Source organism: Aotus nancymaae, unplaced genomic scaffold (genome assembly GCF_030222135.1).
Source record: "Aotus nancymaae isolate 86718 unplaced genomic scaffold, 86718_ANA_hifiasm-v0.15.2.pri h1tg000020l, whole genome shotgun sequence".
Taxonomy (NCBI): Eukaryota; Metazoa; Chordata; class Mammalia; order Primates; family Aotidae; genus Aotus; species Aotus nancymaae.
The window spans coordinates 19,193,248-19,220,923 of NW_026988432.1; the positions used below are offsets into that span (position 1 = coordinate 19,193,248).

Below are 27,676 nucleotides of genomic sequence, written 5' to 3' on the forward strand. Positions count from 1 at the left end.
TTGTCCTGTGTTTAATCCTCTTCAGGTGTCAGTCTCTTCTAGGTATCAGCTTATTACTTTGCTGATGTAATAGAAATCAATAACGAAAGAATAAAGGTACCATCCTGGTAAGTATCATAGGAGCTTTTTAACTAAAGCCCTTTGGAAAAAAATCACCCAGTGCCTGACAGAGAATTCCACACATGATAGCTATTCATAAATGTCTGTTGGCACTGATGATACTGTGATAATACCAGGACCTTAAAATAAGGGACTGACACAGGTAGTGGAAATTCAGGCAGGATAGAAAGGGAGGTGGTGGTGTTTTTGACTGGGAAGTCTCTCTACACATTTCAAATAATGACCAGGAAGTTCCCTATGTTTTCTGTGCTTAGTGACTCAGTCTATTTGTGTTAGAGCATATTCTCAAAAAGCTGAACCAAAATACCAAACGAGAAAAATGCTCTCTACATGTGTTAAAGATACTGAGGTATAGAGAAGAAACCATATGCACATCAAACTCTTTTTAAAAAAATACCTTGTCTCTTATTTCCCAGAAATTATATTTCTTGTTTTCCCTTTCCTTTTAAATACAGAAGAAAAAGGGATCTAGAAAGAGAATAAATATATTTTTCTTTCCAGGAACACCAGGATACCAGTAGTGCTTATGGTTCAAAATCTCCCTTAAAACGGGTTTTGTCACAAAGTCAGGAGCAGACAAAAGTTCAAACCCTTTCAAAGTGTAATGGGTGAAGCTGGCCATAGCTGTCTCAATTGGTACATGGTTCATTCATTCTCTCAGCAGACACTTAGTAAGCACCTACTACATGCTAATCGCTGTAACAGGCCTTGACTAGAACATAGAATGGGAGCTCCCTGTAGATAAGCATTTGCCTGTCTTGTATCGCCATTATCTAAAACACTCCCTAGTACCTTGGAGGCATTCACTAATATTTGTTGAAAGGTTAAGTGGTCCTAGCCCTCATGGAGTTTATACTAATTTTTTTTCTTGTTTAGTTAGCTTTTTTTTTTTTTTTTTGAGATGGAGTCTTGGTCTTGTCACTGAGGCTGGAGTGCAATGGCACAATCTCAGCTCCCTGCACCCTCCACCTCCTGGGTTCAAGTGATTCTCCTGCCTCAGCCTCCTGAGTAGCTGGGATTACAGGCACCCACCACCACGCCCAGCTAATTTTGTTTGTTTGTTTTTTCAGTAGAGACAGGGTTTTGCCATGTTGGCCAGGCTGGTCTTGAACTCCTGACCTCATGATCCACCTGCCTCAACCTCCCAAAGTGCTGGGATTACAGGCATGAGCCACCATGCCCAGCCTAGTTAGCATTTTTATGCCTATCAAATATGAGTTCAATAAACCTTGAAGTAGCTTACAAAGAGTAAATGAGAGCTGAATGACTGGTAGGCTGTAAGCAGCCTGGGGAAAGTGTGGAAAGAGGTGTGGTTATTCTGCTCTCCTATTTCCCATGGGCAGTAGGTACAGGGATTGACCACAAGGTAGTGAGACCGATTCTCATGTATGAGTTATATGAATTGGTCTCATGACATTGGAGCTATACTATGCACATGAATATTTCAGCTCTGTTTTGTCATATGCTGGAAAACAGACTTCACCCCCACCCCCAAGCCCCATCCCGCCAAGGCCAGTCATCTCTTCCCTGCACATCTGAATGAGGCTGTCCAAGGCAAGAGTCCTGGAGCAGACTGAATTGCTTGACAGTACTTAGAAGTAATTTTCTACTCCTTGGCTGGACATAAGTTTTCTTCTTTTTGAAAGAATCAATGAGCTAAAAGTTTTGAGACAAGGATTTAGTCAGAGTTTGCTGCTTCCTTGAACAATATCTAATATCACAGAACATTCAGATAATACCATAAAAGGCTCAATCCTCAGAATGTGAGATTTCTTTCTGTCTGCCTTCCTCTCTTCCTCCCTCCCTCTCCCTCTCTCCCTTTCTCAAAAACCTAAGCAGTCCTGAATCTTCTATTTCTTGTAGAGGTGGTCTGCCTGCCACTTGGCATCTGTTTTAAAATCTAGGATGCATTCTGGGATGTTTGTAAGCTTCTCTAGGAAAGAAATGATTGGCAGTGCTGGTGGCCAATCGTAAGTCCATTTATTCATTAGAGGTGGGTTCAAAGGCAGGCTTCTCTTTGGTTTTTGGTAACATTATTATCTTAGTGCACTTCATGTTGCTATAACGGAATACCTGAGATTGGGTAGTTTATCAAGAAATGAGGCCTATTTGGCTCATGATTCTGGTGGCTGGAAAGTTCAACATTGGGCATCTGTATCTGGTGAGGGCCTCAGTCTGCTTCCAACTCATTATAAGAGGCAATGGGGAGCTGGCATATGCAGAGGTTGCATGGACAGAGAGGAAGCAGGGTCAGGGTGGGCACGGTGCCAGGCTTTTAACAATCAGGTACTAATAGACTGAGAACTCACTCATCCCCCTATCCCTGAGAGATGGCATAAATCTGTTCATGAGAGGTCCACTCCCATAACCCAAACACCTTCCATTAGGTCCCACCTTCAACTCTTGGGTTCAAACTTCAACACGAGGTTTGGAGGGGGCAAATATACAAACCACAGCAATTATTAACCAGCAAGCTGTCATATTTTGGGGACAAAAATTGCTTATTGCTACGTTGCAAGTACTGTTTGTTTCATTTATTATGATCATGTGAGAGTCATCTTTCTGGAAAGATGCACACAGCTCTTGTTGTGACTTACTTAATCAAAATAGTTAACATTCCATTTATTTCCATCTATGTCCTGAGAGAGAGAGAAAACATCATTAAATAAATGATGATTGTCAGGAGGCTTTTTGCTTATAATGCTGAATTTGACAAATGGCCCCCTGGAACATAGAGTTGCTTAAATTTGCAGTTTTCCAGGACATCTCTAATAGCTAGAGGGAGTTGGGGGATTAATGTTTAGATTTCAATCATTCTTGTCCATTATTACAGTCATTGAGGATTAACGCTCTTGGGGTTGCAGTTATGCTCAATTGTGGGCTCTCCCAGGAACAATTCTATTAATATCACTTTTCATCTTCCTAGGTACAAACTCAGGAAACAGTCAGAGGGAGAATCTCTTGCAGCCAGATGCCAGCTTGCTCAGAGCCTGCTGGGGAGGAGTCCCCGTTCATTGGGACCACAACAATTTCCTTCTCAAACTCAGGAGGGGTCCACAAGGAAAATGCATCATTAGCTCAACACTTGGAGGTCAAACACTGTACCTTTGGCCCACAGCAGGAAGAAAAACAAGACAGAGATGGCAACACACCTGACAATTTCAGGGAAGACCTAAAACATGAGCTAAGCATCTCAGAAGCCAATGATGAGAATACGTCTCCAGGTGTGTTCTCAAGGCATCTCCCGCAGGATGCCCACATTTACTTCAGGGAGCCTGTGGCTGTCTCTGTGGCTTCCCCTGAATCCACAGACACTGCCCTCACCCTGGAAAATGTGTGTGATGGGCCAACGGACAGAGGATCAGTGTGTGCAATGGAGTGTTTTGAGGCCGGTGACCAAGGAACATGTCATGAAACCACGGATTCTCTTGTTGGGGCACCCGTTGATAAATATTTGCCTCAAGAAATTTGCTCTGTAGACTTGGAACTGGAAGAAGGTCAAAGCAAAATGTCTGATTTATGTTCTGCTGATGACAAGACACTGGAAGTCCTTTTTCAGACACAAGTTTCTGAGACTTCAGTGTCTATGTGTGAAAGCAGCAAGGACAGTAACTCAGCCACGTCCTCTCTTTTTATCAGTACTTTCACCCTGAACATTTCGCACGCAGCTAGTGAAGGTGCCATAGGAGAAAGTCTAGCCAAGATGGAGAATTCCACCCTCCCACTGGCCTCCACAGTACAGGCTGGCCAGGAGCGGCCAAGCCCCAGCAACTCAGGAGGGCTTGAGGAAACACAGCTGCTTTCTTCTGAGAACAACCCTTTAGTGCAATTTACAGAAGGAGGTGACAGGAGCCCTAGTCCTAGTGCTGCAGACACCACAGACACACCAGCCAGTCGTAGTTCAATCGTGAGTTTTCCTTCGGAGAAGCCAAGAACATTAACTGCCAATAATGAGTGCCTTCAGGTGACCAGAGAGACTGAGGATACATCAACTGTTACCATTGCCACCAAAGTCCACCCAGCTAAATACCTTGCTGTGTCAACTCCTGAGGACAAGCATGCAGGTGGCACCAAGGAGAGATTCCCTTGTGCCTCTCATGAAAATGTTTCCCAGTTTCCTTCCCAAGTGCACTTGGGTTATATTTTGAGTGGTGCCACCACCAAATCTACAAAAGAGCTACTTCGCACGGAACCTAGCGTGACAGGAGTCACACACCATGTCCTTCAGCTCCCAGGGGGAGAGAGTTTCTGCAGTAATTCCCCTCATCAGCTTGATAACCTGTCTGGAGATAAGAGTCAGACAGTGGACAGAGCAGACTTTAGGAGCCATGAAGAGAATTTCCAAGAAAGAGGAAGTGAAATGAAGCAGGGGCTCCAGCAGCAGAGCCTGTTCCCCCAGGGTTCTCTTCCTGCACATGATCTCCAAGGAAGTTTGCCCATGACGTCTGCTGCACAAGAGGAAATAAACTTGGTGCCCTTGGCCCACTCACCAGCAAGCTCTAGGGAAGGAGCAGGGCAGTGCTCAGGTGGGGGGACGAGGGTCTCCATGGTGGCCGAAGCTGCTGTGGAAGAAGATAGTCAGGCTCCGAGCAACGTTCCATCTCTCTCTAATATCCTTTTGGAAAAGCTTAAGGAACACAGACCCGGAAATTGGAAGGCAGGCAACAAGCTGAAGATTATAACTCTAGAGGCTTCCACTTCTGAAATCTGGCCACCAAGACAACTGACAAATTCTGAGAGCAAGGCATCAGATGGTGGTCCCGCAGTTCCTGACAGGGTCTGGGCTGTACCTGATAGTCTAAAGACAGATGCTGTTGTGCCTGAACTGGCCCCCTCTGAAACAGCAGCACGGGCTCACAGTCCTCAGGGTGCTGACTCAGCCCTTGCTGATAGCAGAGAAAGCCATAAAGGCAAAGAGCCCGCCATCAGTGCACACTGGAGAAATCTTTCTTCCTGGGGTTTCAGCCAACCCAGACTCCTAGAGTCATCCGTGGACCCTGTAGATGGAAAAGAGTTATGTGTCACAGATTCACTGTCGGCGGCTTCTGAAACTGAAGGGAGAGAAAACGTTAACAATGTGAGTCAAGACCAGGAGGAAAAGCGACTCAAGATGGATCATGCTGCCTTCTTTAAAAAGTTTCTGACCTGCCCTAAAATCCTAGAGTCCTCTGTAGATCCCATTGATGAGATAGGTGTGATAGAGGACACCAGGGCTGGAAAACCAGAGCCCTCTGAATCCAAACCAGGGGGCGCCAGAGAGGGGAGTCAATCCAATGCCGGAAACGTGCACCACGGAGCGGAAATCCAACCTGACATGTTGCAAGTTCCATGTCCCCAGGGAACCATTCTGAGTGAAAAAAGAATCAGCAGAAGCCAGGAAGGCAGTATGAAGTGGGAGGCTGAACAAAGTCAAGCTGATGAGGCAAAAGTGGAAGCCCAGACTACCATCTGGGAAGTTCTGCGACCCAGCAGAGGTGGGGAAAGAATTCCTGGTGGATGTAGCATAGGCCAAACACAAGAAGGCAGTGATGGGAGCTTACGGGAGGCTGAGCAAAGCAAAAAGGACAAAGCAGAATTGATTTCCCCCACTTCACGTCTTTCTAGCTGTCTTGCAAAAATGACTCATGCTACTCTTGGGGTTGACGCTCACAACTCCACAGGCCAAATTCATGACGTCCTTGAAAAGGGCTTAGTTGAGCCCAGAAACCATCAATATGTGTTTTCTGTCTCAAAGAAAAGGGGAACTATTGAGAATGAGTGTGGGAAACCTTTGCCCTCTGCTCCTGATCTTACCAGGTTGCCTTGCACTTCGTCTCCTGAAGAAAACGTCACAGACGTTTCTATAAGCCACAAAATGGAAGAACCTAAAGTAGAGGTGCTTCAAATTGGGGAAACCAAACCCCCAAGCTCATCTAGCTCCTCAGCAAAGACCTTGGCATTCATTTCAAGAGAACGTGAGTCAGAGAAAGCTCCTACGTTACTGCAGGACCCGTGTCAAAAGGGCACCCTGGGCTGTGTGAGAAAGGCCGGGGAGAAGTCCCTGGAAGCCCAAGCTGGCAAATTGCCAGGAACCCTCACAGCAGTGACAAGGTCAGAGGAGGTCAAGAAGAAGCCAGAAACCCCAGGCAGTGGACGTTTAGCTGAGGGAGTAAAGAAAAAAATTCTATCCAGGGTGGCAGCCCTGAGGCTGAAACTGGAAGAAAAGGAAAATGCCAGAAAGAATGCAGGCTTTCTCAAAAAGATGCCCAAACTCGAAACATCATTATCATGCACAGAAGAGAACCAAGACCTGAAAAAGCCATCTTGCAAAAGAGAAGGAAGAGGTGAGGCTCTATTGCTGTCCCTCATTGTTAAAGTTTGGGCTTGTAGACCAGACATCCAGTTCCTATGTCCTCTAGGGTCCTTTGCAATTAAGGCCAGTGTCCTCCAGGTGGGCATTGATGCTATGGTTGCAATCAAGTGGCTTCAGCATGTGGCATCAGGATCACCTGGAGGGCTTGTTAAACCCAGGTTGCTCCCCTCCCCCAGTGTGTGAAATCTGCATTTCTCACAAGTTCCCAGGTGACCTAGTGGGAGATCCACAATTGAGAACCACTGATGAGAGCTGCATTGGAGGAAATGTGATGAAAGTGCTTTTCTGTCTAATTATCCTCTTTTACAAAATCTATTTAAAAATATAAACAGAAGCATTAATCAGTGTAGCTAATTAGTATCATGATGGTGCACTAAACAGGATTTGTGGAAATGAATATTTTGGTATGAATTGGGATTCTCCTCTGTCATCGCTGATTTTCATTAAAAATGACTTCCTTGAACCTTGGTTTTTCTTCCAAATTCGAGTATAACATTTCTCTCCAACTCACCTTTCCCATTAATCGAAATCCAAAGTCCTCTGCAGTCTCTGTTCAAGGTTTTAGACCACTTGAGCCTCAAAAGTCCTTGATCAGCCTCTGCCTACGATGCTGTAAAAAAAAAAAAAAAAAAAAAAGGCCTGAAATTGCAGTTAATTCTACTTGTTAATTCTGCTTTGTCTAGGGAATCACTTCAGTCCCAAATTCCATTTATAGACCAAATTTTAGCCTCTTTTATTTCAGAGCTCTTCTTTCCCTCTCCACACACCCTGGCAGAAGTCAGAAGAGAAAATATTGCAGCAAGCTGCAGTGGCCTGTGTGCTCTGGAGCGAAACGCTATGGATGGCTTTGATTAGAAGGGAAGGATCTTTTCCTCACTTAACCTGAGTTCTTAGACGCTGAGGCAGGTGTTTGTTATTCCCGTCCCATCAAATGGGACCCTGCTAACCCCTGTTACAGAAAGGTTTAAAGACAAAACTGCCTTCTGAAGAGTTTGGAGGTATCTAGCCAGGTTATTAGTATTTACATTTTAAAACGTATTTAAAGAGAATGGCTGGGCATGGTGGCTCACACCTGTAATCCCAGCAATTTGGGAGGCCAAGGCAAAAGGATTGCTTAAGCCCAGGAATGTGAGACCAGCCTGAGCAACATAGCAAAACCCCATCTCTACAAAAAAATACAAACAATTCGCTGGGTGTGGTGGCACGCGTCTGTAGTCCCAGCTACTCTGGGGCGGAGGAGCAAGAATCACCTTAGTCCAGGAAGTCGCGGCTGCAGTGAGCTGTGATCACACCACCGCACTCCAGCCTGGGTGACAGAGCGAGACCCTGTCTCAAAAAAAATAAACTTAAATAGAGAGGATGAAGCAATGTTTTAAAAGATCTCAAAAGTGGTTTCAGCCCAGAGGCTGAATAGATTGCCTCTCGGGACCGGCCTCAACCCCCTTGTTTGGGGTAGAGGTTCCTTTGCAGGTAAAGGTAGACGAGCAAAACAACCTTTCTGGAATTCTTGCCCATGACTCATCAAGTTACCTGTGGGTAAGAGGCCTGTCCAGATACGTGGTGTTGAAATCAATCTCTGTCAAAGACTTAGATTTCAGCTGCAGCACCTCCCTGTTGCACTGAAGGCTGCAAAGGCCGAGCATGCAGCCTTCTGGGAGGGACTGGTCTAAGCAAAGCCGGTACACGTGAGGGCAGCCAGTCTCGTTCTGAGAGAGCCCGACGGGAGACCACAGTGTAGTGACAACCACAGACTTTTCCAGGCCAGACCACTGAAGGATTGTTACCCAGGCCGCCCACAACACAGAGCCATTAAGAGCAAAGATTCAGAGTTAGAGATATTTGTGGGTGTTTGGGCCTGTGGGGCAAGCTGCACTATGATGGTTTAGGGCATAGATTCGGAGTCATGTTTCTTGGATTCAGGTCTGACCCTGGCAGTACCTGGGTAGCCCTGGACAAATGCTTTAGCCTCTGGGTGCCTCGCTTTCCCCACCTGTAAAATCGGGGTGCTAATGATAAGACTCCTCTCAGGTATAAAAATGCAAAGCAGTTGAATAGTGCGTGGCCTTGTACAAGCTCTCATGGTTGTCACTGATTTTTTTTTAATTAGTGTTTTTAAATAAAAAATGACACGATGCTTATGCCCAGTATGCTCATGAAATAAATAAGGAGCTTGGTTCAGATGCCAGATCACTGTGTCTGAGTTTATACCAATCTAGTATTAGAAGAAAGAGTGGTGCTGGCGTCCACAGCGCCTCTGCTCTGAAGAACTCAGGGCCTCCGCCGGAAGGCGGGAGCCATCTGGTGACAGAGCAGGCAGGGGAGGCTCACCAGTTACCCTTGAGTCAGCAGCTAAGTGTGAGTCCTAGGCAGGCTTTGCACATGCCGGGGTAGGTCCTGATCCTGCAGTCCTTTCCCAGCTTCAGAGAAGTTGCCACTGGCAGCCATCCTCTCCCTTCTTGTGTGGGGATTTTCTTTGCAGAGAAAGTTAGAATAGGTTTCTGGAACACTGGCACCTACTTACTTTAGGATCACAGCTCCCTGTCCTAACTACAAACCAGCACTAGGTTATTGCATTGAAAGGGCCATCAACTGAGGGGAAATAATGGCTTGACCAACATATTCGTGCATTTATTAAGGACATGTTATTTTCCACGGTGACTTTGATCATGAATGCACTGAATATTTATCTAATACGAATCCACCATGGGCCCTAATCCATATGAATCAATACAGATGATGACAAGAGATGGGAAAAATGATTCTCTTCCAGCATTTACCTTTTGGGACGGCAGCATTCAGGGGGCCAGCCCTTGACAACACCCTGCTTCTTTTTTCTTTCTTTTTTTTTTTTTTGAGATGGAGTCTCACTCTGTCACCAGGCTGGAGTGCAGTGGCACGATCTCAGCTCACTGCAACCTCCGCCTCCCGGGTTCAAGTAATTCTCCTGCCTCAGCCTCCCAAGTAGCTGGGACTACAGGAGCGCACCACCATGCCCAGCTTTTATAGTTTTAGTAGAGATGGGGTTTCACCATGTTGGCCAGGATGGTCTCGATCTCCTGACCTCGTGATCCACTTGCCTCAGCCTCCTAAAGTGCTGGGATTACAGGCGTGACCCACCTTGCCCGGCCTTTTTTTTTTTAAAACATCATCTTCTAATTGTTCATTATGGGTTTCTAGCTATGAACCAATTCCTTTAAGAATCTACTCCACCATCAAGCACAAAAGGTTTTAAATGTTGTTTTCTCAGTGTAAGCCACAGCAATTTTATTGTTTAAAAACAACAAAAGTTGCTACCAGAAAGACACCAGATTAGAAAGTTCTCCTTCCTTCTTGTGGTGATAGCTTTTGTAAGACTCTGAGTCCTTGTCACTGCTTTCCGGCTGGTACAGTTCAGACCCCTTGGGTGACACCTTGATTGTGTCCTACCCAACAGTCTGGTACCCACCCTGCTATTCCCAACGGAGCACAGGTAACTGGTGGAGTGGGAGTTAGGATGAGGGGAGCGGTGACTTGGATCATTCTAAAAGAAATTTAAAAAACCCTAAGTAATCTTTTAAAATAAATTATTATTATTACTTTAGAGGCAGGGTCTCGCTCTGTTGCCCAGGCTGGATTGCAGTAGGGAGATCATGGCTCACCGCAGCCTCCGGTCTCAACTGATCCTCCCACCTCAGCCTCCTAAGTAGCTAGGTCCACAGGCACGTGCTACCACACCTGGCTAATTTTTTTTCTAGAGATGGGGTCTTGCTTTGTTGCCCAGGCTGGTCTCAAACTCCTGTCCTTAAGTGATCCTCCTGCCTTGGCCTCCCAAAGTGCTGGGATTACAGGTATGAACCACCATGCCAGGTCTCAGTAACCTCTTTTGATGTCCAAAGCTTAGTACAACAGAAACTTTATATTTACTGGGGATTTTCCTACCATTTTCTCTTAACACTAGGCCAACCTGCACACAGAAGACAAACTGAGCTGCCCTACAGGCCTCCTCTGAGCTCGTTCAGCTGCATTTCCATCTCTGTCTCCCACAGACAGGGGTCCTATCCAAAGCCCAAGGCCCCTTGGCAAAACAAGCCTCACATCTCCCACAGACCATCCATCATTCAGTTCTGCTGCCCATTTCATGCCCTTCCCGCCATCCCCCAATTTTCCTTGTGTTCAGTGCAACAGGTTCTCACAGGCTTAGGAATATTTAGGTGTCCCCAAATCACCCATGAAGACTACCACTGCATGGTGTTGGAAGGAAGGACCCTCTCGGAAACGATGAGGAGGTGGGCTTGGTCGAGACCTGGACCAAGAATTTGAGACTGTGAACCTGAACACAGGCTCAGCTTGGGCAGGGGTCAGCAGGCCCAAATGCACGGATGTGGGTTTGCCATCAATATGCACTTGTTCTAATTTCTCTCTCTCGATTATATACTTGGCTCCCAGGATACTGTTAGTAGCCTTAGTTACTCTCTGGTTGAAAGATTTGCTACCCAATAGGCCCATGATCACTTCCTGGGCAGAGAATGAGCTTTCAAATATACATTCTGTCATCCAGGCATCTGCTGGTGCCAAGGAGAGATGGGAGCACCTTGAATTCGTGGATATTTTCACTGTAGTATAATTCGAGGCAGTGGAGCCAACAAAGCCTCAGTATTGGTGACTCTTGGTTTGGCTAAGGATTACATATGTTTTGTAATGATGTGCTCCTTTGTGTTACCAAAGCTGTGGAGTTATACCACTTAATTTGTGATAGACTCACACCACATCTGCAGTAATCTCACTGCCTACCCAATTGTTGAGGCCCTCATCCCTGTCTTGTTCTCTTGTTCTAATGTCTATGCTGCCGCCCAGTGGCTGCCCTGGCTAATTACACATTATCGTGCTAATTGTTCATCGCTGATCCTGATACTGAGGTGATATTCAAAGGTCTCAGCCCAACCAGTGGGAATCGTTTCCTTATTGCTTCTGTCCTCTTTTGCTAATGAGGCTGATCTCAGACATCACTCTCATCTACTAGGTTATCTTCAGCAAAGACAAGTGTGATCAAGGGGGAAAGATAAGATGGATGAATATTATTCAGCCAATAACCTATTGTTGAGGTGTTTTTTACATTTTGGGGGCTTAACCAGTTTTTTGGAGAATCTAGATTTTATTCTACTCCCTAATCCCTAGCTCTGATTTTGACCTGGATGATCTGGTAATCATTTAAAAACATCTTTATTTGTCCAAGTTCCTATAGAATAGATATCTACAATCCTCTCACATTTCATCCCCTTCAGAAAAAAATCTCTCAAGTTCTGTTCCACTTTAAGCATTACAGGCTGCACCTAAGGAATTTTAAGTAATGGAAGCAAGCGTTTTCATTAGATTGATTTGTTAATTTTTTGACTATTTAGGCAAGCCACCTCTCCCCTCAGAGACTCAATTCTCACTTCCATAATTGGGGATAATAATTAATATTCCTGTCTCTCAGGATTGTTATGAGAATTAAACTATATGAAATGGGAAAGTCTTTTGCTACACTGACCTTCAAATCTCTTGTTTCTAGCTCCAGTGTTACTGAAAAAGATCCAAGCTGAGATGTTCCCTGAACGCTCTGGAAATGTAAAATTAAGCTGCCAATTTGCAGAAATTCATGAAGATTCTACTATCTGCTGGACAAAAGATTCAAAGTCCATAGCCCAAGTGCAGAGAAGGTGCGATGCTTTCCCCTCGTCACTTTTCACAGTTGTTGCTTGTTTATTTCACAATATGGTTGTCATATAAAAGAATAAATTGTAGGCCGTGAAAAGGAAAATTGAAGCAGAGATTCCATACCCACAGTATTCAAAAAGATTAAATGTTGGAAGACAAGTGTCTGGACAGAGAAAATGATGGGGAATTCTTGGCCCAGTCCTGCCACCATTGAGTTCTGGGGTCTTAGGAAGTCATACAACCTTTCAATGCATTTTTTAAATCAGGGGAACATGTCAAATTATATTCTAGTCCGAGGTTCTGTGGTCCTAAGATTAAAGAGCACTGTTCTGTATGTCTGTGAATTTAACTTGGGTATGTTTTCTGTTTCATAAATTCCCTGTAATCTGATAAAGGTCAAACAAAGCTAAGAAGATGAATAAACAACAGCAGCCATCTGTGAGGTAACAGCTATTGAGGCAGACCAGCGGCCATCACTAAGATGGGAACACCTGTTTATTTCTGGGTCCCTATGATTTTTTATTTCTGAGACAAGGTCTTACTCCCATCTCCCAGGCTGGAGTGTAGTGGTGCAATCACGGCTCACTGCAGCCTCCACCTCCTGGGCTCAGGTGATCCTCCTACCTCAGCCTCTTGCGTAGCCAGGACAGCACCACCATGCTCGGCTAATTTTCTTTTGTATTTTTAGTAGAGACAGGGTTTTGCCATGTTGCCCAGGCTGGTCTCAAACTCCTGGCCTCAAGTGATCCACCTGCCTGGCCATGTCCTCAATATAATAAAGGAGAGAAGAATGAGGAGGAAAGAGATGAGAGTGAGAATCATTGCCAAGAATATCCTGTGTGGAATGAACATGATTAATGGCTTCCTTAAGCAGCTTTTCTTGGCAATAAATGCTTGTTCAAGTGAACTGATGAATTCAAGCTTCATCTGACACAATCTAGACACAAATCATCTGGTTTGAAAGTCAAATAGCCCTGTGCCAAAGGGGGTCCCAGTTTAGCTCCCCAAGATATGGGAGGGGTTCCAATCCCCTTAATTTTGTCACCGGTAGACTGACAAAGAGAAAATCTGAGTTTTCTGTTAATTAAATCAAATATTTCTGCTTGGAACTTCTGTCTGGAAACTATTTCTCAAATGCAATGATGGAATACTTGAGCTATGATTTCCTTTCTACTAACATCACTCCAGAGCATCTAACTGGATTCTGATTGATAGAAAAACCACTTTGCCTAAAATGTCACCATCACCCTGCCTGTCTTAGGTATGGCTTAAGAATTATAATGGAAAAGAAATGGTTTGATTTTTAAGTCAAGGAAGTTCCCTAGAGCTTTGCTTAAAAAGGTACTAATTGCCGGGCGCGGTGGCTCAAGCCTGTAATCCCAGCACTTTGGGAGGCCGAGGCGGGTGGATCACGAGGTCAAGAGATCGAGACCATCCTGGTCAACATGGTGAAACCCCGTCTCTACTAAAAATACAAAAAATTAGCTGGGCGTGGTGGCGCGTGCCTGTAATCCCAGCTACTCAGGAGGCTGAGGCAGGAGAATTGCCTGAACCCAGGAGGCGGAGGTTGCGGTGAGCCGAGATCGCGCCATTGCACTCCAGCCTGGGTAACAAGAGTGAAACTCTGTCTCCAAAAAAAAAAAAAAAAAAGGTACTAATTATTCATTTTAAATTATTTTCTGAATCTGTCAGCCAAGAACAATGAACCCGCATTTTCACTGTTTTTCCATTCATCAGCCTTGCTCTGAGCTCAGAATTGGCACTTGAAGCTTGCAGGTTCCTTTTTCATTTGATGTGTATTTACCAAAACCTAACTTTCTCCTGGGGAGTGTATGTCATTAGCGTTCTATTTACTGATGATGCATGTCTAAGGGCTTTGTTTCTCCTTGGTGACAGTGTCTGGCTTAGTTGAACCCGTTTGCTTTCTCCATGCGAACACTTGGGAATATTTAGGAGCCGTCACTCATTTGTTTATTGAGAGAACATTTACATTATTTCAAGTGGGTTTTCAAATGTTTGCTAATTTCTCTCATGCCTACTTCCAGCCCAGTGCCTCCCTTCACATGTGCCTCCATGAACTATGTCACTGTCTTGTATCATTTTCAAGAATTGAAATTGCTCAAATATAGTATGAACCTGAAGCAAAGGTCTTGAACTTACTAAGTCATGAGGAAACCAGTAATATGGCAAGATTGTTCAAAGGAGCATTTGAGGAATGAAGATTTAGATAGTTGATCAGGCAGAGGAATGCAGAAATAATTTTGAAATAGATATAACACTGGTTAATGCTTGACAGGTAATAAACTTTGGGAGTTATCTTTTCTACTGCACAGAAATCTACAAGTTAACGTGTAACTTAAAGTGTCTGAGTGGGTTCTATGTAAATGGGAAATAGCAAAGCATTCTCCTTTCACGACATCATCCTCAAGTGATCCTGTTGAACCGTGACTATGATCCTCCTCCTGTCTTTGTCCGCAAGTTTGGGTACTTTCCTTAACAGGCCAAAAGCGTGGACATTAGGTGTCAGAAGACTTTCTTGTGGCTAGGGCAAGACTAATATACTTCGAGGAAACCAGGAAGAAGGAAGCGGTAGCTTGGTCTGAGTCTCTGTGTAGCAGTGGCGTGTCTTGGTTCCATAGAGACCTGAAGGTGGCACCCTCCGGTGCTATTCGGCCATCAATACCCTCTTGGTAACCAGGAACCCACTCTCCACTCTGGAGAGAGAGGTCCTTCTGAGTTCCCTGGGCTTTTGAAAGGGCAGCTGTCCATGTGGAGTGGCTCTGCTGATAGCTGGGCAGGGTTGTGGAGCACAGGTCATGTCGTTCCTGCTGGGAACCAGTGGATGAGGAGCTGGCTGCTGGGATGGCAGGATATCCTTAGATGGCCCTGGGAGAAACAACCCGAGGACTTCTCAGCGCACACTGAGTTGGGGGCAGGGGTGCTGCCAAGCCCTGGCTTCTTAGGGCTGGTGATGGATGATGGGGTCTCTCAGAGAAGTCCCCATGCTAAGTACCTTTTCCATGCAGCCAGTTTCATTCTTTGTGTTCCTGTGATCACACTCTGGCCCTGGGCTTCTTTTTGCATTTGTCTGCACAGCTAATCATCACTGCTGTTCAGCCGTCTGTGGCCATTTCCTAAGGTAAAAAGACTTGTCCCTTACATGGTAAGAGGATATGAAACTGAGCTTACCCTCTTGGTTAAAAAAGGCACAAGATCACTTGTTTTTGCTTTCTATAGCTGTATTGGTATTATCTGTTTGTCCATTTCCTCCCAGACTGGAAGACCCTCAAGGGCAAGGACTATGCCTTTTTCTCCATCATTGAATCCCCCAGTACTAAGCACAAGGCAGATACTGCTGGATAGAACTCTTTGGGACTTCTGAGGTAGTTTCATTTCATGGAGAAAGCACACCAATAATACTACTGCTCACCCTGAAGTAATGACTCATGACCACTCTCAAGACTGGGCTTTTCGCTGAAGCTTCACATGCCACTGTCACTTATTCTTCATGACACAACTGGGTGGTGATTTTGCTTGTTCTGCTTTCACAGAGGAGAAAACTGAGGGTGAGAGGCTACGTAGCACACCTGAGGTCAGCCTCAGAGTTGGGATCTAGACTTTTCTGACTCCTATAGATATTCCTTCCGGAAGAAAGCCTTGGGTGGGGACCACGGGCTAAGCCAGGAAAGAGAGTCTTCATGGTTCTGGGCCAAGTATCGGAGAATTTCTAGGTTGGAAGGAAGATGTTTGCAGGACAGTCCTAGTTCAGCCCCCAGCCCTTCAGGTAGCCCTTGCCTGCCCCTTTCAATGACAAAAAGGCTGTGCCGATGCTAGAGCCGTGGAGAAGGACTTTCCACCAGCCTCCTCTGTGGTCAGCTCAATGTTTTACTGCCCTGCCTGAAATCTCCCCCTTATAACAGGACTTGTTCACATCCAGTTTTTTTTTTTTTGAGATGGAGTTTTGCTCTTTGTTGCCCAGGCTGGAGTACAGTGGCATGATCTCCGCTCACTGCAATCTCTGCCTCCCGGGTTCAAGCAGTTCTCCTGTCTCAGCCTCCCAAGTAGCTGGGATTACAGGCATGTGCCACCACGTCTGGATGATTTTTGTATTTTTAGTAGAGACGGGGTTTTCACCATGTTGGCCAGGCTGGTCTCGAACTCCTGACCTCAGGTGGTCTGCCTGCCTTGGCCTCCCAAAGTGCTGGGATTATAGGCCTGAGCCACCACACCTGGCCCACATCCAGTTTTAACCATACAATGGGATATGTTCAGAGACTTTATGAATAAAGGAAGTAAAATGATTTAGTGAACTTCATTTTAAGCCACTGGTATAATCCAGGGAAGGAACGTATAAATTGGAGACTTGAAGTCTATCGAAAAAAAACAACCAATAATGAACAGTTGTTTTGAACATGCAACTGAGACAAACTCATGCTAGGTGAATTTTTCTTGTTCAACTATGAGATAAACCCAAACTAAAATGTACACCACACACATGCACACACATACACACACAGAATCTTGGTGAATGTTTAAACAAAGTTTATTTTAAATAACAAAACCAGAAAAAAATCTGAATATCTTTTTTTTTTTTTTTTTTTTGGCTGCAAAGTAAGTTTTTTGTTTGAGACTTTGGAATAAATCTATGGCTCTACCTCTATTTCAAATTATCCCAGACTTGAGGCCAGGAATTATAATTTACTTTGAGAGGCAGCTTAATGAGGTCAAAATCATTTGCTGAAATCTTTCTATGCCTCAGTTTCCTCATCTGCAAATTGAGAATAGTAAATGTAGTTCTCTCATTAGGTTGTTCTGAGGACACATGAAATTGATCTTTACGTGATTTGGCACAGTGTGCTGGTCCATACCAAGTGCTCAGTACATATTAGCTGTCAGCATCATCACCACCATCATCACCACCAATGCTCAGTACACGTTAGCTGTCAGCATCATCACCACCGTCATCACCACCAATGCTCAGTACACATTAGCTGTCAGCATCATCACCACCGTCACCACCACCACCAATGCTCAGTACACGTTAGCTGTCAGCATCATCACCACTGTCACCACCACCACCAATGCTCAGTACACGTTAGCTGTCAGCATCATCACCACCGTCATCACCACCAATGCTCAGTACACATTAGCTGTCAGCATCATCACCACCAATGCTCAGTACACATTAGCTGTCAGCATCATCACCACCGTCACCACCACCAATGCTCAGTACACATTAGCTGTCAGCATCATCACCACCGTCATCACCACCAATGCTCAGTACACATTAGCTGTCAGCATCATCACCACCGTCATCACCACCAGCACAAGCACCATCACCAGTTTTTGTTTTCATACCACAGTGGCTGGAACTTAATAATACTGGGTGGGTGAACAGTTGGATGGTTGGTACGTCACTAGGGAAGTACAGGACACTATTTTAAAGGGGCCCTCAGTCATGAATCCTTGCGTAGTATAAAGCTAAGAACCCCCTTTTCTCTTGTCCCTTATTGTATCTGTTTAAGTTTGGGTTTGGAGTTATCAGACTTGCCTTCAAGCACAGGACACCTGGAGTAGGCACATAATTGAGCTGAATTCTGAGCAGAAATGTTAACAAGAGCTCCCAGAATTCACAATCTCAATTCTTTGCTCTACTCATGGCAGTTAAACCTCCTGAACGTTTCTGTGTATTTATACCACATATTGGAGTGAGGGTGTTAGCCAGAATGGATTGATCCTCCTCTGTGAATAAATCAATTATTTGAACAGCTGATCATGATTTTGTCCTTTGGGCAGCCCATTGGCTGAAAACATGTGAGCAGGAAAGCCTTAGTTCTTTCTCTCCTTAAGTATACTAGGAAAAAAATGCCACTGTAGAATCATGAAGTGTGTCAATGTGAATATTCCTCATTGCAGTGCAGGGGACAACTCCACTGTTTCCTTTGCCATCGTCCAAGCCAGTCAGAAGGACCAAGGCCTCTATTATTGCTGCATCAAGAACAGCTATGGAAAAGTGACGGCTGAATTTAACCTTACAGCTGAAGGTAAACCACAGCTTTTCAGTTTTCAATGAAAACCGCTGGTCCCTGCCAGTTCACAACGGACATTTGTACTGAAGCCATTCTCTGCTTTGTCTTCTTCTAGTTCTCAAACAGCTGTCAAGTCACCAAGATACTAAAGGTAAGTCAGTTGGGGTTGGCCTGCCAGAAGAAATGGGCTTACCGTAAAGCATGAAATAGCTCCCAGAGTAAAGAGTAGAAGCGTCATCCCATGGACTCCTCCAACCCAGTGGGAGAGCTATGGCGTGACTTGAGAAATGAATGACAATTCATGAGCCAATTCAATGTGAATGTAGGGCCATACTTCCTATTGTAAGTTCATTAGAATACAGATCTCCAGAACTGGATGCTACACTGTAGCAGGGGAGTTCTGGGGAACATGTAGAGGGGGAGTTTGGATTTGACTTTTCCCTTTATGCATCGAACTTGCATTCAGCCCTTCTGCATGGGATTTTTCAGCTACTGGGGCTTATACAACTTGTTTTGTTTGTTCGATTTTCTTTTCAGTTTGACTAGCTGAGCAGATTCCCAAAGACAGCCGGGTGTCTGGAGAATCGCTCCATTCATTTGTGTCTTCTAGAAAATGAAAGATGGGATTCTCTGCTTTCTTTCGTCACCTGGTGTAGCAGCAGCCTAACTGCTGTTCAGGAATGCTCATGCCGTCCCTGGGCCACCCACGGAGTTTTCCACAGTTTGGTGGAATCTATGTTTGCCGTGTCTTCCCTCTTAAGGAGAATTACTCACCCACCTACGCCCACCCATGCCCACCCTTGCCTGGTGGTGTGCTGGGGTAAATATTTAACAACATGCTGAGGGCTGGGGAAGTTCTGAGTCCTACAATTTCTATGGTGTAAATGCTGTCAGTGTGACCAATTTTAAACCACCAGTGTGACATCACACATCATGGAACTGGGAAGAGCCGCCCATCATCAGCTCTCAGGAGCTGCAGCAAGCCAGCTCCATACACCACGGCCCAACCTCACTCCACGCGACCATGACTTTCAGCACAGGGGAGGATCCATGGTCAGTTTTAGGAGAAATTTGGATAAATTCTGACATTCAATTAAATTAGCTTCTTAAAGATTTACTGCATGTATTGATTTTTAAAACAAACAGAGCACCTGAAATATCTGTAGAAATAAGTAATAAAAGTAATCAAAATGCACTAACATCCAGTGTATCAAAAGCAAGAAACTGAGGTCTCGACTTAGAAATGGTCTAGCAAATATTGTGATATTTACCCAGAACAGTCAACTTAAATACAAGCTCTTCACAAACCCACTCAGATGCTCAATACCCGTCTTTCGTGCATAGCGTATTTGTGTTATAATTTAAAATCCTTCCTCCATTTCTGCTCTCGTCTCCCCAGAAGGCAAAATATTCAAAAGAATCCCCTTCCTCCTAATACTTCAGAAAATAAACAGACTCTTAGAAGGGAGTCTCTGTTTCCTCAACTTTTTAGCATTGATTGGTATTCACATGTCAGACGCTTGCTGTGGTTTTATTGGTTTAGGTTTGTATAAGCTCATTTCTCAAGGATTACTAGTCAGGCGAGAGACCCCGGTGGGGATGAGCTACTGGCCACCTGGTGGAAATGGTGCTACTGCTGTAGCCCAGTGACTCCAGGCATAGAGCTTGGGTCTGAACCCTGATGACATCACCTTCTCCCAGCTTCTGGCCCCATTGTGACTGGGGGTGCCAGTTTCACTGACTCACCTCTCTGGGGAAGCAACTCCTGGCCCCTCCCTATCCTTATACCTTCAGATAAAGAAGCTGAAAATTACTTTTATTTTATTTCTTTGAGACAGGGTCTCACTCTGCCATCTGGGCTGGAGTGCAGTGGCACAATCATAGGTCACTGCAGCGTCGGCCTCCTGGGTTCTGATGATCCTCCCACCTGAGCCCCCTGAGTAGCCTGGACTGCAGGTGCTTATCACTGCACCCCGCTAGTTTGGAAAATTACTTCTAATCACTTTTTTAAAATTCAGAGGATTATCTCACTAAACAGTTTATTTAATTCTCTATAGGAAGAATAATCTTTCACAAGTTGGTCTCGAATTTAAAAACTAATAAAACTAAGCTCACGAGAAAGTCAGAAATGAATGATGGACCAAACGAAGCCCAATTTAGTGATGTTATGATGTTTTATGAATATATTCATGGACTGCTTTTCTGCACCTCAGAGCAGTGCTTGTTACCAGTGGCTGCAGGTATCCACATGGTTTCTCTGAGTTAAGGATTTGGATTTCACAATGTATGGGTGTAGAAAGGGACCTCAGCGAGGCCTCTGGATCTCCCAGCACTCATCTGCGTGAGTGTGTCTGGCGGATTCCAATGAGTCTCTCCTGATTTTTTTCTTTTTTTTTTTTTGAGATGGAGTCTCTTTCTGTTGCCCAAGCTGAAGTGCAATGGTGCGATCTCAGCTCACTACAACCTCCACCTCCCCAGTTCAAGCAATTCTCCTGACTCAGCCTCCTGAGTGGCTGGGTTACAGGCACTTGCCATCATGCCCAGCTATTTTTTTTAATTTTTAGTAGAGATGGGGTTTCATCATGTTGGCCAGGCTGGTCTCAATCTTCTGACTTCAGGTGATCCACCTGCCTTGGCCTCCCAAAGTTCTGAGATCACAGGTATGAACCACTGCACCTGGCCTCTCCTGATTCTTTCTCGTGGAACTGCCCCCTCTCAGGGACTTTAGGCAGCGTGGAGTGTGAGTCCTGGCAACGATGGCTTTGCAAAGCTGCAAAGAAAATTGCAGCTTCTTCTCAACCTGAGACTCGCACTGCCACTCTCCTGCCTTTCCCGAGCCTCCCCTCAGGCGCTCAGTTCTCCTGTTACCTTCGTTACTCTTACCAGGGAATAAATTGGTCTACAAGACTAATTCTTACCTCCATCTCTCACTTTAAAAGAGGTGCAAGCTCTAACCAAGAGAACACGCTCATTTTAGCCATCACCTCAGAAGACATTTTTGGACAGGCTGTCCTTTCAGATTTCTGCAGAGCTACAGAGTCTATACCTGCTGCTTCTGCAAAGGAAGACCCAATAGATGAGTTTCAGCTTGGAAAGTTCCACCTAAAACTCCAGCTCTTTCCCTGCAGGATTTTCAAGAGACAAAGAATAGTTTTAAGATTTGTGGGGTTTTTTTTTTTTTTTCAATTAATTAGATTTGCTGAATTTTAAAGCATAAAGTGCACAAACTTTTTAATTTTTTTTGTGGTATATGCAGAATGTTTAGACACAGGTGCATGAACTTTTTACACTTAATAATTAAATTTTAGAAATGTGGGGATTTTGAAGGACGACAGGATGTGGCAGATATACACACAGCATTTTCTCTACGCTGTAAGTGGTAGTAGAGGCCAAATTGTTAGACTGAGTCAATGAGAAGGTTTGGGATATGGAAAAGCATTCCCTCTCTATTTTCTCACCTAATTTTAAAATTTAACTGTTAAAATACAACTGCGCTTTTCTCCATGAATTATTTTTTTTCCTGATTCGGTTACTTAGCATATAATCTGTGATCCAGCTATTACCTAAAGCTTCATCTGAGAAAATGTCCCGTTTGCCTGTTTTCCTGCAGCTCCAACCCAGTTCTCTCTAGAAACCTAGGACAGGTTACTCAGTAGGAGTTATAGGGGAAGAAAAATAATTTCTTCTTCAATCCTCATAAGTTCTTAGTTGGAACAGATCCCTGTAACAAAAGAAGATTAATAAGAGAAAAACAAACAGAAGTTTATTAACAAGCATATTTCATATATGCGTGGGAGACACTCAAGAAGTGCTCATTCAAGAGGGGGTTTTGGATTCCAGCTGATAGAGCATCTTCAACAAAGAATAGTGCATTTTTAGAGTAGTGACAGGCAGAGGGAAGGACTTGGAGGAGGTAAGGGCAGTAGTTTGTTGGAAAGTCAGTTCCACAGTCCTGGAAAATCTCCCAGCATCTGGATTCTCATTAACGCTTGTTAATGTCTAGTGCCGTCTCCAGGACCATCAGGGTCTAAAGTTGTCTTCAGTCATTAACCTTTGTTCCTCCTGGCAGAGGGGGGAGGAGAATATTTTTTGTATTTATAAATTTTTGTCCTGATTTTAGGCAAATAGAGGGAAGGCAGAGAGCTTTCTTGCCTCTGCTTCTTAATTGCCTTCAGCTCAACAATCCTTTTACCAGAGAGGTAGGTTTGAGGGTGGCATATTCAGGGGGCGCAGAGTCTCCTGCTAGCCTTTGTGAAAATGCTTGGAGCACCTTTAGGAGTATCCTCTTTCTCCCAGCAGCTTCTAGCTCTTCATCTAGTTTTTCTGTTTGAAAATCCATCCAACTCCACTCTCCTCCTTTCCTTCCTTCCTTCTTTTTCCTCCCTCCCTCCCTTCCTTCCTTCCTGGCAATAACTAGGCCGAGACCTTAATCAATACCCTATCAGAATAGTTGCAATCTCCTAACAGTTTTAATACCATCAGTCTCAAATCATGTGATTTGGAAATATTTTGAAAGGAGGAGAAAAATAATTCCTTAAGCATTCTATTAGAAACGTGAAGTGGGATTTTTCACACGACCCGTGGTTTCTTTCTTCTTATAAACGTTCAGAAAGACGTCCGTTTTCATCAGTTTTGAGAAGTGGAAAGCGTTTTAAAAATCCAAACAATCTTTTTTCACTGAAAGCTACCTAATTTTCTTCTCTCAGTGAATCAGAAGTCTGATTGGGTCATCTCTAGTTTAAAATGGACCGTCCTGATTAAATTCACTGTCATCTCAAACGTGTAGATTTCACTCTGAAAAAAATAAAAATAAAAAAAAAACAGCTGCTAGAAAACTCAAAATAATTCTACTTTTCTTGTTACAAATAAATCCAAAATAATTCTATCTTCTTTTTCCATGTCTCTTCAAAGGCTTTTTTTTTTTTTTTTTTTTTTTTTTTTTTTACTGTTTTTTGTTTTGTTTATTGCCTACCTTTTTTTTTTTTTTTTTGAGACGGAATCCTGCTCTGTCACCAGGCTGGAGTGCAATGGCGCAATCTTGGCTCACTGCAACCTCCGCCTCCTGGGTTCAAGCAATTCTCCTGCCTCAGCCTCCCGAGTAGCTGGGAATTACAGGCATGCACCACCATGCCCAGCTAATTTTTGTATTTGTAGTAGAGACGGGGTTTCACCATGTTGGCCAGGATGGTCTTGATCTCTTGACCTCATGATCCACCCGCCTTGGCCTCCCAAAGTGCTGGGATTACAGGCGTGAGCCACCGCGCCCGGCCCATCACATGCTTTCTTAATGGAGGCAGTATTGCTACCAAGAGGGCCAACACTCGTTCTTGGGAGGCAAAGAAAAGTTACTCATTTCCTGTATAAAGCACAGATATACATGTGGTACATAAACAGATAGTATATTTGTGGTATTCAGCTTTAATGGCAGGCAATTAAACAAATTCCAGAAAAGATTCCGGGGTCGGGGAGGGGCAACAATGAAAAGAAGCTTGGTCTGACGCTACTATCGGATCTTTCCATCGGTCTTTCCTCCCTCCTCTATACTTTACCCATCTTGTCGACTTGTCTTTTGTGACTTTGCTTGGTTCCACTTATATTTCCCAGATCTGTCTAGAATTCTTTTCCTGATCTTTCCAGCTTTGCTCCAACCCGTCTCTCACTGATGTTCCCACATTCTCATTCGGTGACCTGTCTCCTCCTCACCAACCCACTCTTCTCTTCTTTTAGCTATGTCTCTGTCGAGGGGTCAGTGTGGCGTCCCCCTCTCTGTTCTGCAGGTCAGCTTTGTCACTGTCCCAGTGTGGGGACCCTCCCCCTGTGGAGTTAGCCAAGGAACAGGACTGGGAGGTGTTCTTTCCAACCGCAGCTGTGCTGTGTTTCAGGATGGGAAGAGATTGAATTCAGCCAGCTCATCTTCAGAGAAGACTTCCTCCATGACAGCTACTTTGGGGGTCGCCTGCGTGGCCAGATCGCCACAGAGGAGCTGCACTTTGGAGAAGGGGTTCACCGCAAAGCCTTCCGCAGCACGGTGATGCACGGCCTCACGCCGGTCTTCAAACCTGGCCATGCCTGTGTGCTTAAGGTGCACAATGCCATTGCCTATGGGACCAGAAATAATGATGAGCTCATCCAAAGGAACTACAAGCTCGCTGCCCAGGTGGGTCCATCTGCCCAAAGGCTGTCACTTCTGCTGTGAGAGCCACCCATGATAAGAAGAGATGAAAATCAGACTCAGGACTGACGGGAGGGTCTTCAAAAGGGTGTTTTTCCTCTTTGGGTGTGTTGATTCAATCACAGTGCCAGAGGTCACTTCTCAGTTCTCAGAAGTAATTTCTTGGCCTCATGCCAGCTAGTGGGGACTCAGCCAGTGCCTAGAGACACCTCACCAGTTCTAACCCGAGATGTAATTGATTTTGTTTCTAAGAAGCCCTATGAGATCCCTGAGGGGTTGAATCCACTTGGGCCTAGGATGATATGGAAAGTGGGGGTTCTAAGCTACACTCGATGCCAGGGTCCCCAGGAACATAGAATCGACACTAATTGCTGGAGTGTTTTGTTTGGGTTTGTTTTGTGGAGAGGGAGGGGGTGGGGTATATCCAGAAGAATCAGCATTGGTCTTGTTTTCTGCCTTCCTGAGTTTGGTATAATATCAGCCTATAAAATAGGAAGAGAGGTGAACCCAAGACCCTAGCTGAGTTTCCACTTCTCTTTGTTATTGAGTCATAGAACTCAAGGAGAGAGGGGAGGGCAGGAGAGCCTTAGCTTCTCCTGCTCCTTCCTCATATATTTCACTCTATGTTTTTGTTTTTTTTGTTTTTTTTTTTGAGATAAGGTCTCACTCTGTCCCCCAGGCTGGAGTGCAGTGGCACGATTATGACTCCACAGTAGCCTCGACCTCTCGACCTCCTGGCCTTAAGCAACCGTCCTGCCTCAGCCTCCCAAGTAGTTGGGATTACAGGTGCATGCCACCACGCTCAACTAATTTTTTATTTATTTTTTCTAGAGACCGAGTCTCCCGATGTTGCCCAGGCTGGTCTTGACCTCCTGGAAGGCTCCAAGTGACCCTCCAGCCTCTGCCTCCCAAAGTGCTGGGATTACAGCATGAGCCACCACACCCGGTGTAAAGATATTTCACTCTTTACACCGGCACTGGTGTAGCTGTCAAGAAAGCTGGGTCTTTCACAAGCTATGTGCCCTTTGAAATGTTTACCATAAACATTTAAAACATTAAAACCAATACGTTAAACTTAGATGAATCTCTCAAGTACAGTCAAGCACTAAGCATCGTGATTCTGTGGCAACGTCACGTGGGACTTTGTGCTTCTGAAGGCAGCCCTGCTCTCTAAATATAGGATTCTGCCCGTTGTATTCCTTTCTCCTCCCAATCCACCCCTCCTTTTGCTTTTCTCTCTGAGTATTCCCTCTATCTCAAATATGACACAGTCCTGGAAAATCTCCCAGCATCCGGATTCCGACTCAGAAAAGCCCCACAGAGTAGGAGGCAGAATCCACTTAACTTTTCCCAAGGCAGACATCTTGTTGTGGCGTTCATTAATTGCACCTTTGAAAAGGGGTTGCAATGGCAGGTCTCACAGGAAACCCAGTAGTGCCCCAAGTGCCACCGGATGATGTGATGAGGGGCCAGTCCCCTTAGTCCTGCGGTGAATTTCAGCCATGCTGGCTCGAGAAATTTTATAGTTCTGGAACATCTGGTCCCAGAGACCACTTGACCTCTGCCCAGACAGTTCCTTCACGTCTCAGAGCTCCTCCATAAGTGGCCAACTCTAGGTTCTCATCATTGTTGCCTCTGCGGCCCCAATGAGGGGGTGGGCTTGTCAATTTATCGGATTTACCTTACTGGGAAATCTCCTGAATAGTCTTACTGAGCAACATTGTCTGAATTTCCTGTAGTCACTGGGGCTCTCTATGTATTTTGGTGATATAGGAATGCTATGTTCAAAATACCGCCAGGTATTACGCCAAGATCTACGCTGCTGAAGCACAGCCTCTGGAAGGCTTTGGAGAAGTGCCTGAGTAAGTGTGTCTACCCTGCCTTGTATCACACTCCTGACTCGTTGGGGACTGGGAGGGATGAGAGAGTGAGAAGGAACAGTAGGGCAAGGGTTCCAGCTGGCCTCTCGTCTGTAAGGTCCACGAAGGTTCACATGGCTGCTATCATACCCCTTGCTGGGTCTCCAGAGATGTACAGAGAGACACTTGATAAATATTCTTTAAATGGATGGATGGATAGATAGATGGGTGTATGTGTGGATTAATCTATCCAATAAATGAATCTACCATGTTCAATAGAAAAGAAAGGATAGCTACTCTCACAGCTATTACATTGTCTAAAGAGTAAGCAAACACAACAGAACAAGAGCTAACACAAGGCAATTAGCCCCATGTGTGTTAGGGAAGAGTGGACTGGGTGATCAGGACCATAGTAACGTAGCACCCACTTCCTGGAATCCTCCAGAGATAAATCACACCCACTTTTATCCATTTTTTACCTAAATATTTACTGGCACAAGCAAATTTTGTCTGGAGTTTGGAGCTTGTGTTTGCAGCTCTGTTTGGCTGAGAACATATTTGCATGCTGAAGCGGACAGGAAAAAGGCTTAGCTAGTGCATGTTGGAAATTTCAGACAGAGCAGCTATTTACCTATCAGTAAAAACTGGGAGAAGGAAGAAGGAAGAAGTTCTGTCTGAATTGCCCCTGTTAAACTCACAAAATGGGAAAAATCGTTTCTCTTAGGTGGTACATTTGGAAAACCATGTGTAAAGTATAACACTTTCTTCTCTTTCTCAAGAAATGCTTAACATACTTCAGACACGTTTATAATTGCCTTTCTGTTAATCACAGACAGGCATCTGGACTGAGTTAAGCTTTCACGGTATGGAAACTGGCTCCTTTTTTCCCCAAGCCCCGCTCTTTCCAGTCTATGTCCTTCTAAGTTTTCTTCAAAATAGAAAAGATTTAATCCACAAGTCAATCCCACCACACACAGAACAACAGTGCCCTCCCGCAGGGACAGACATAAGTTTTGTGTGGCTTAACTCTTATGCAATTTGGCCTTTCTTTCTTTCCTTTCTTTTCTCTCTTTCCTTTTTCCCTTCATTTTTAATTTTTTTTTTTTTTAAGACACAGGGTATCCCTCTATTGACCAGGCTGGAGGGCAGTGGTGCAGTCATGGCTCACTGTAGCCTTGACCTTCCAGGCTTAAGCGATTCAGCCTCCCAAGTAGCTGGGACTACAGATGCCCACCACCACACCTGGCTAATTAAAAAAAACTTATTTCGGAGAGACAAGGTCTCTGTATGTTGTCCAGGCTGGCCTACAACTCCTGGCCTCAAGTGATCTTCCTGCCTCGGCCTCCCAAATTGCTGGTGTTATAGGCATGAGCCACCATGCCTGGCAAATTTGGGCCCTTTTTAAAGAAAAGAACACAAAATTGTAAAAGATTGGTCTAGGGACTTGGAAAGGGCTCATTGCAAGTGA

General features: G+C 44.8%; 1 protein-coding gene across 7 annotated transcripts in view; it reads left to right on the plus strand.

Moving 5' to 3' along the window:
• Positions 1 to 27,676, plus strand: part of ALPK2 (alpha kinase 2) — a 141,173-nt gene that overhangs the window by 88,120 nt on the left and 25,377 nt on the right. For all 7 annotated transcript variants that reach the window (XM_064379083.1, XM_064379086.1, XM_064379087.1 and 4 more), the window contains 6 exons: positions 3,047 to 6,443; positions 12,003 to 12,150; positions 18,065 to 18,192; positions 18,293 to 18,328; positions 24,060 to 24,334; positions 26,123 to 26,211. In XM_064379083.1, the coding sequence (XP_064235153.1) occupies positions 3,047 to 6,443; positions 12,003 to 12,150; positions 18,065 to 18,192; positions 18,293 to 18,328; positions 24,060 to 24,334; positions 26,123 to 26,211 (4,073 nt within the window). The remainder of the gene's footprint in view (positions 1 to 3,046; positions 6,444 to 12,002; positions 12,151 to 18,064; positions 18,193 to 18,292; positions 18,329 to 24,059; positions 24,335 to 26,122; positions 26,212 to 27,676) is intronic.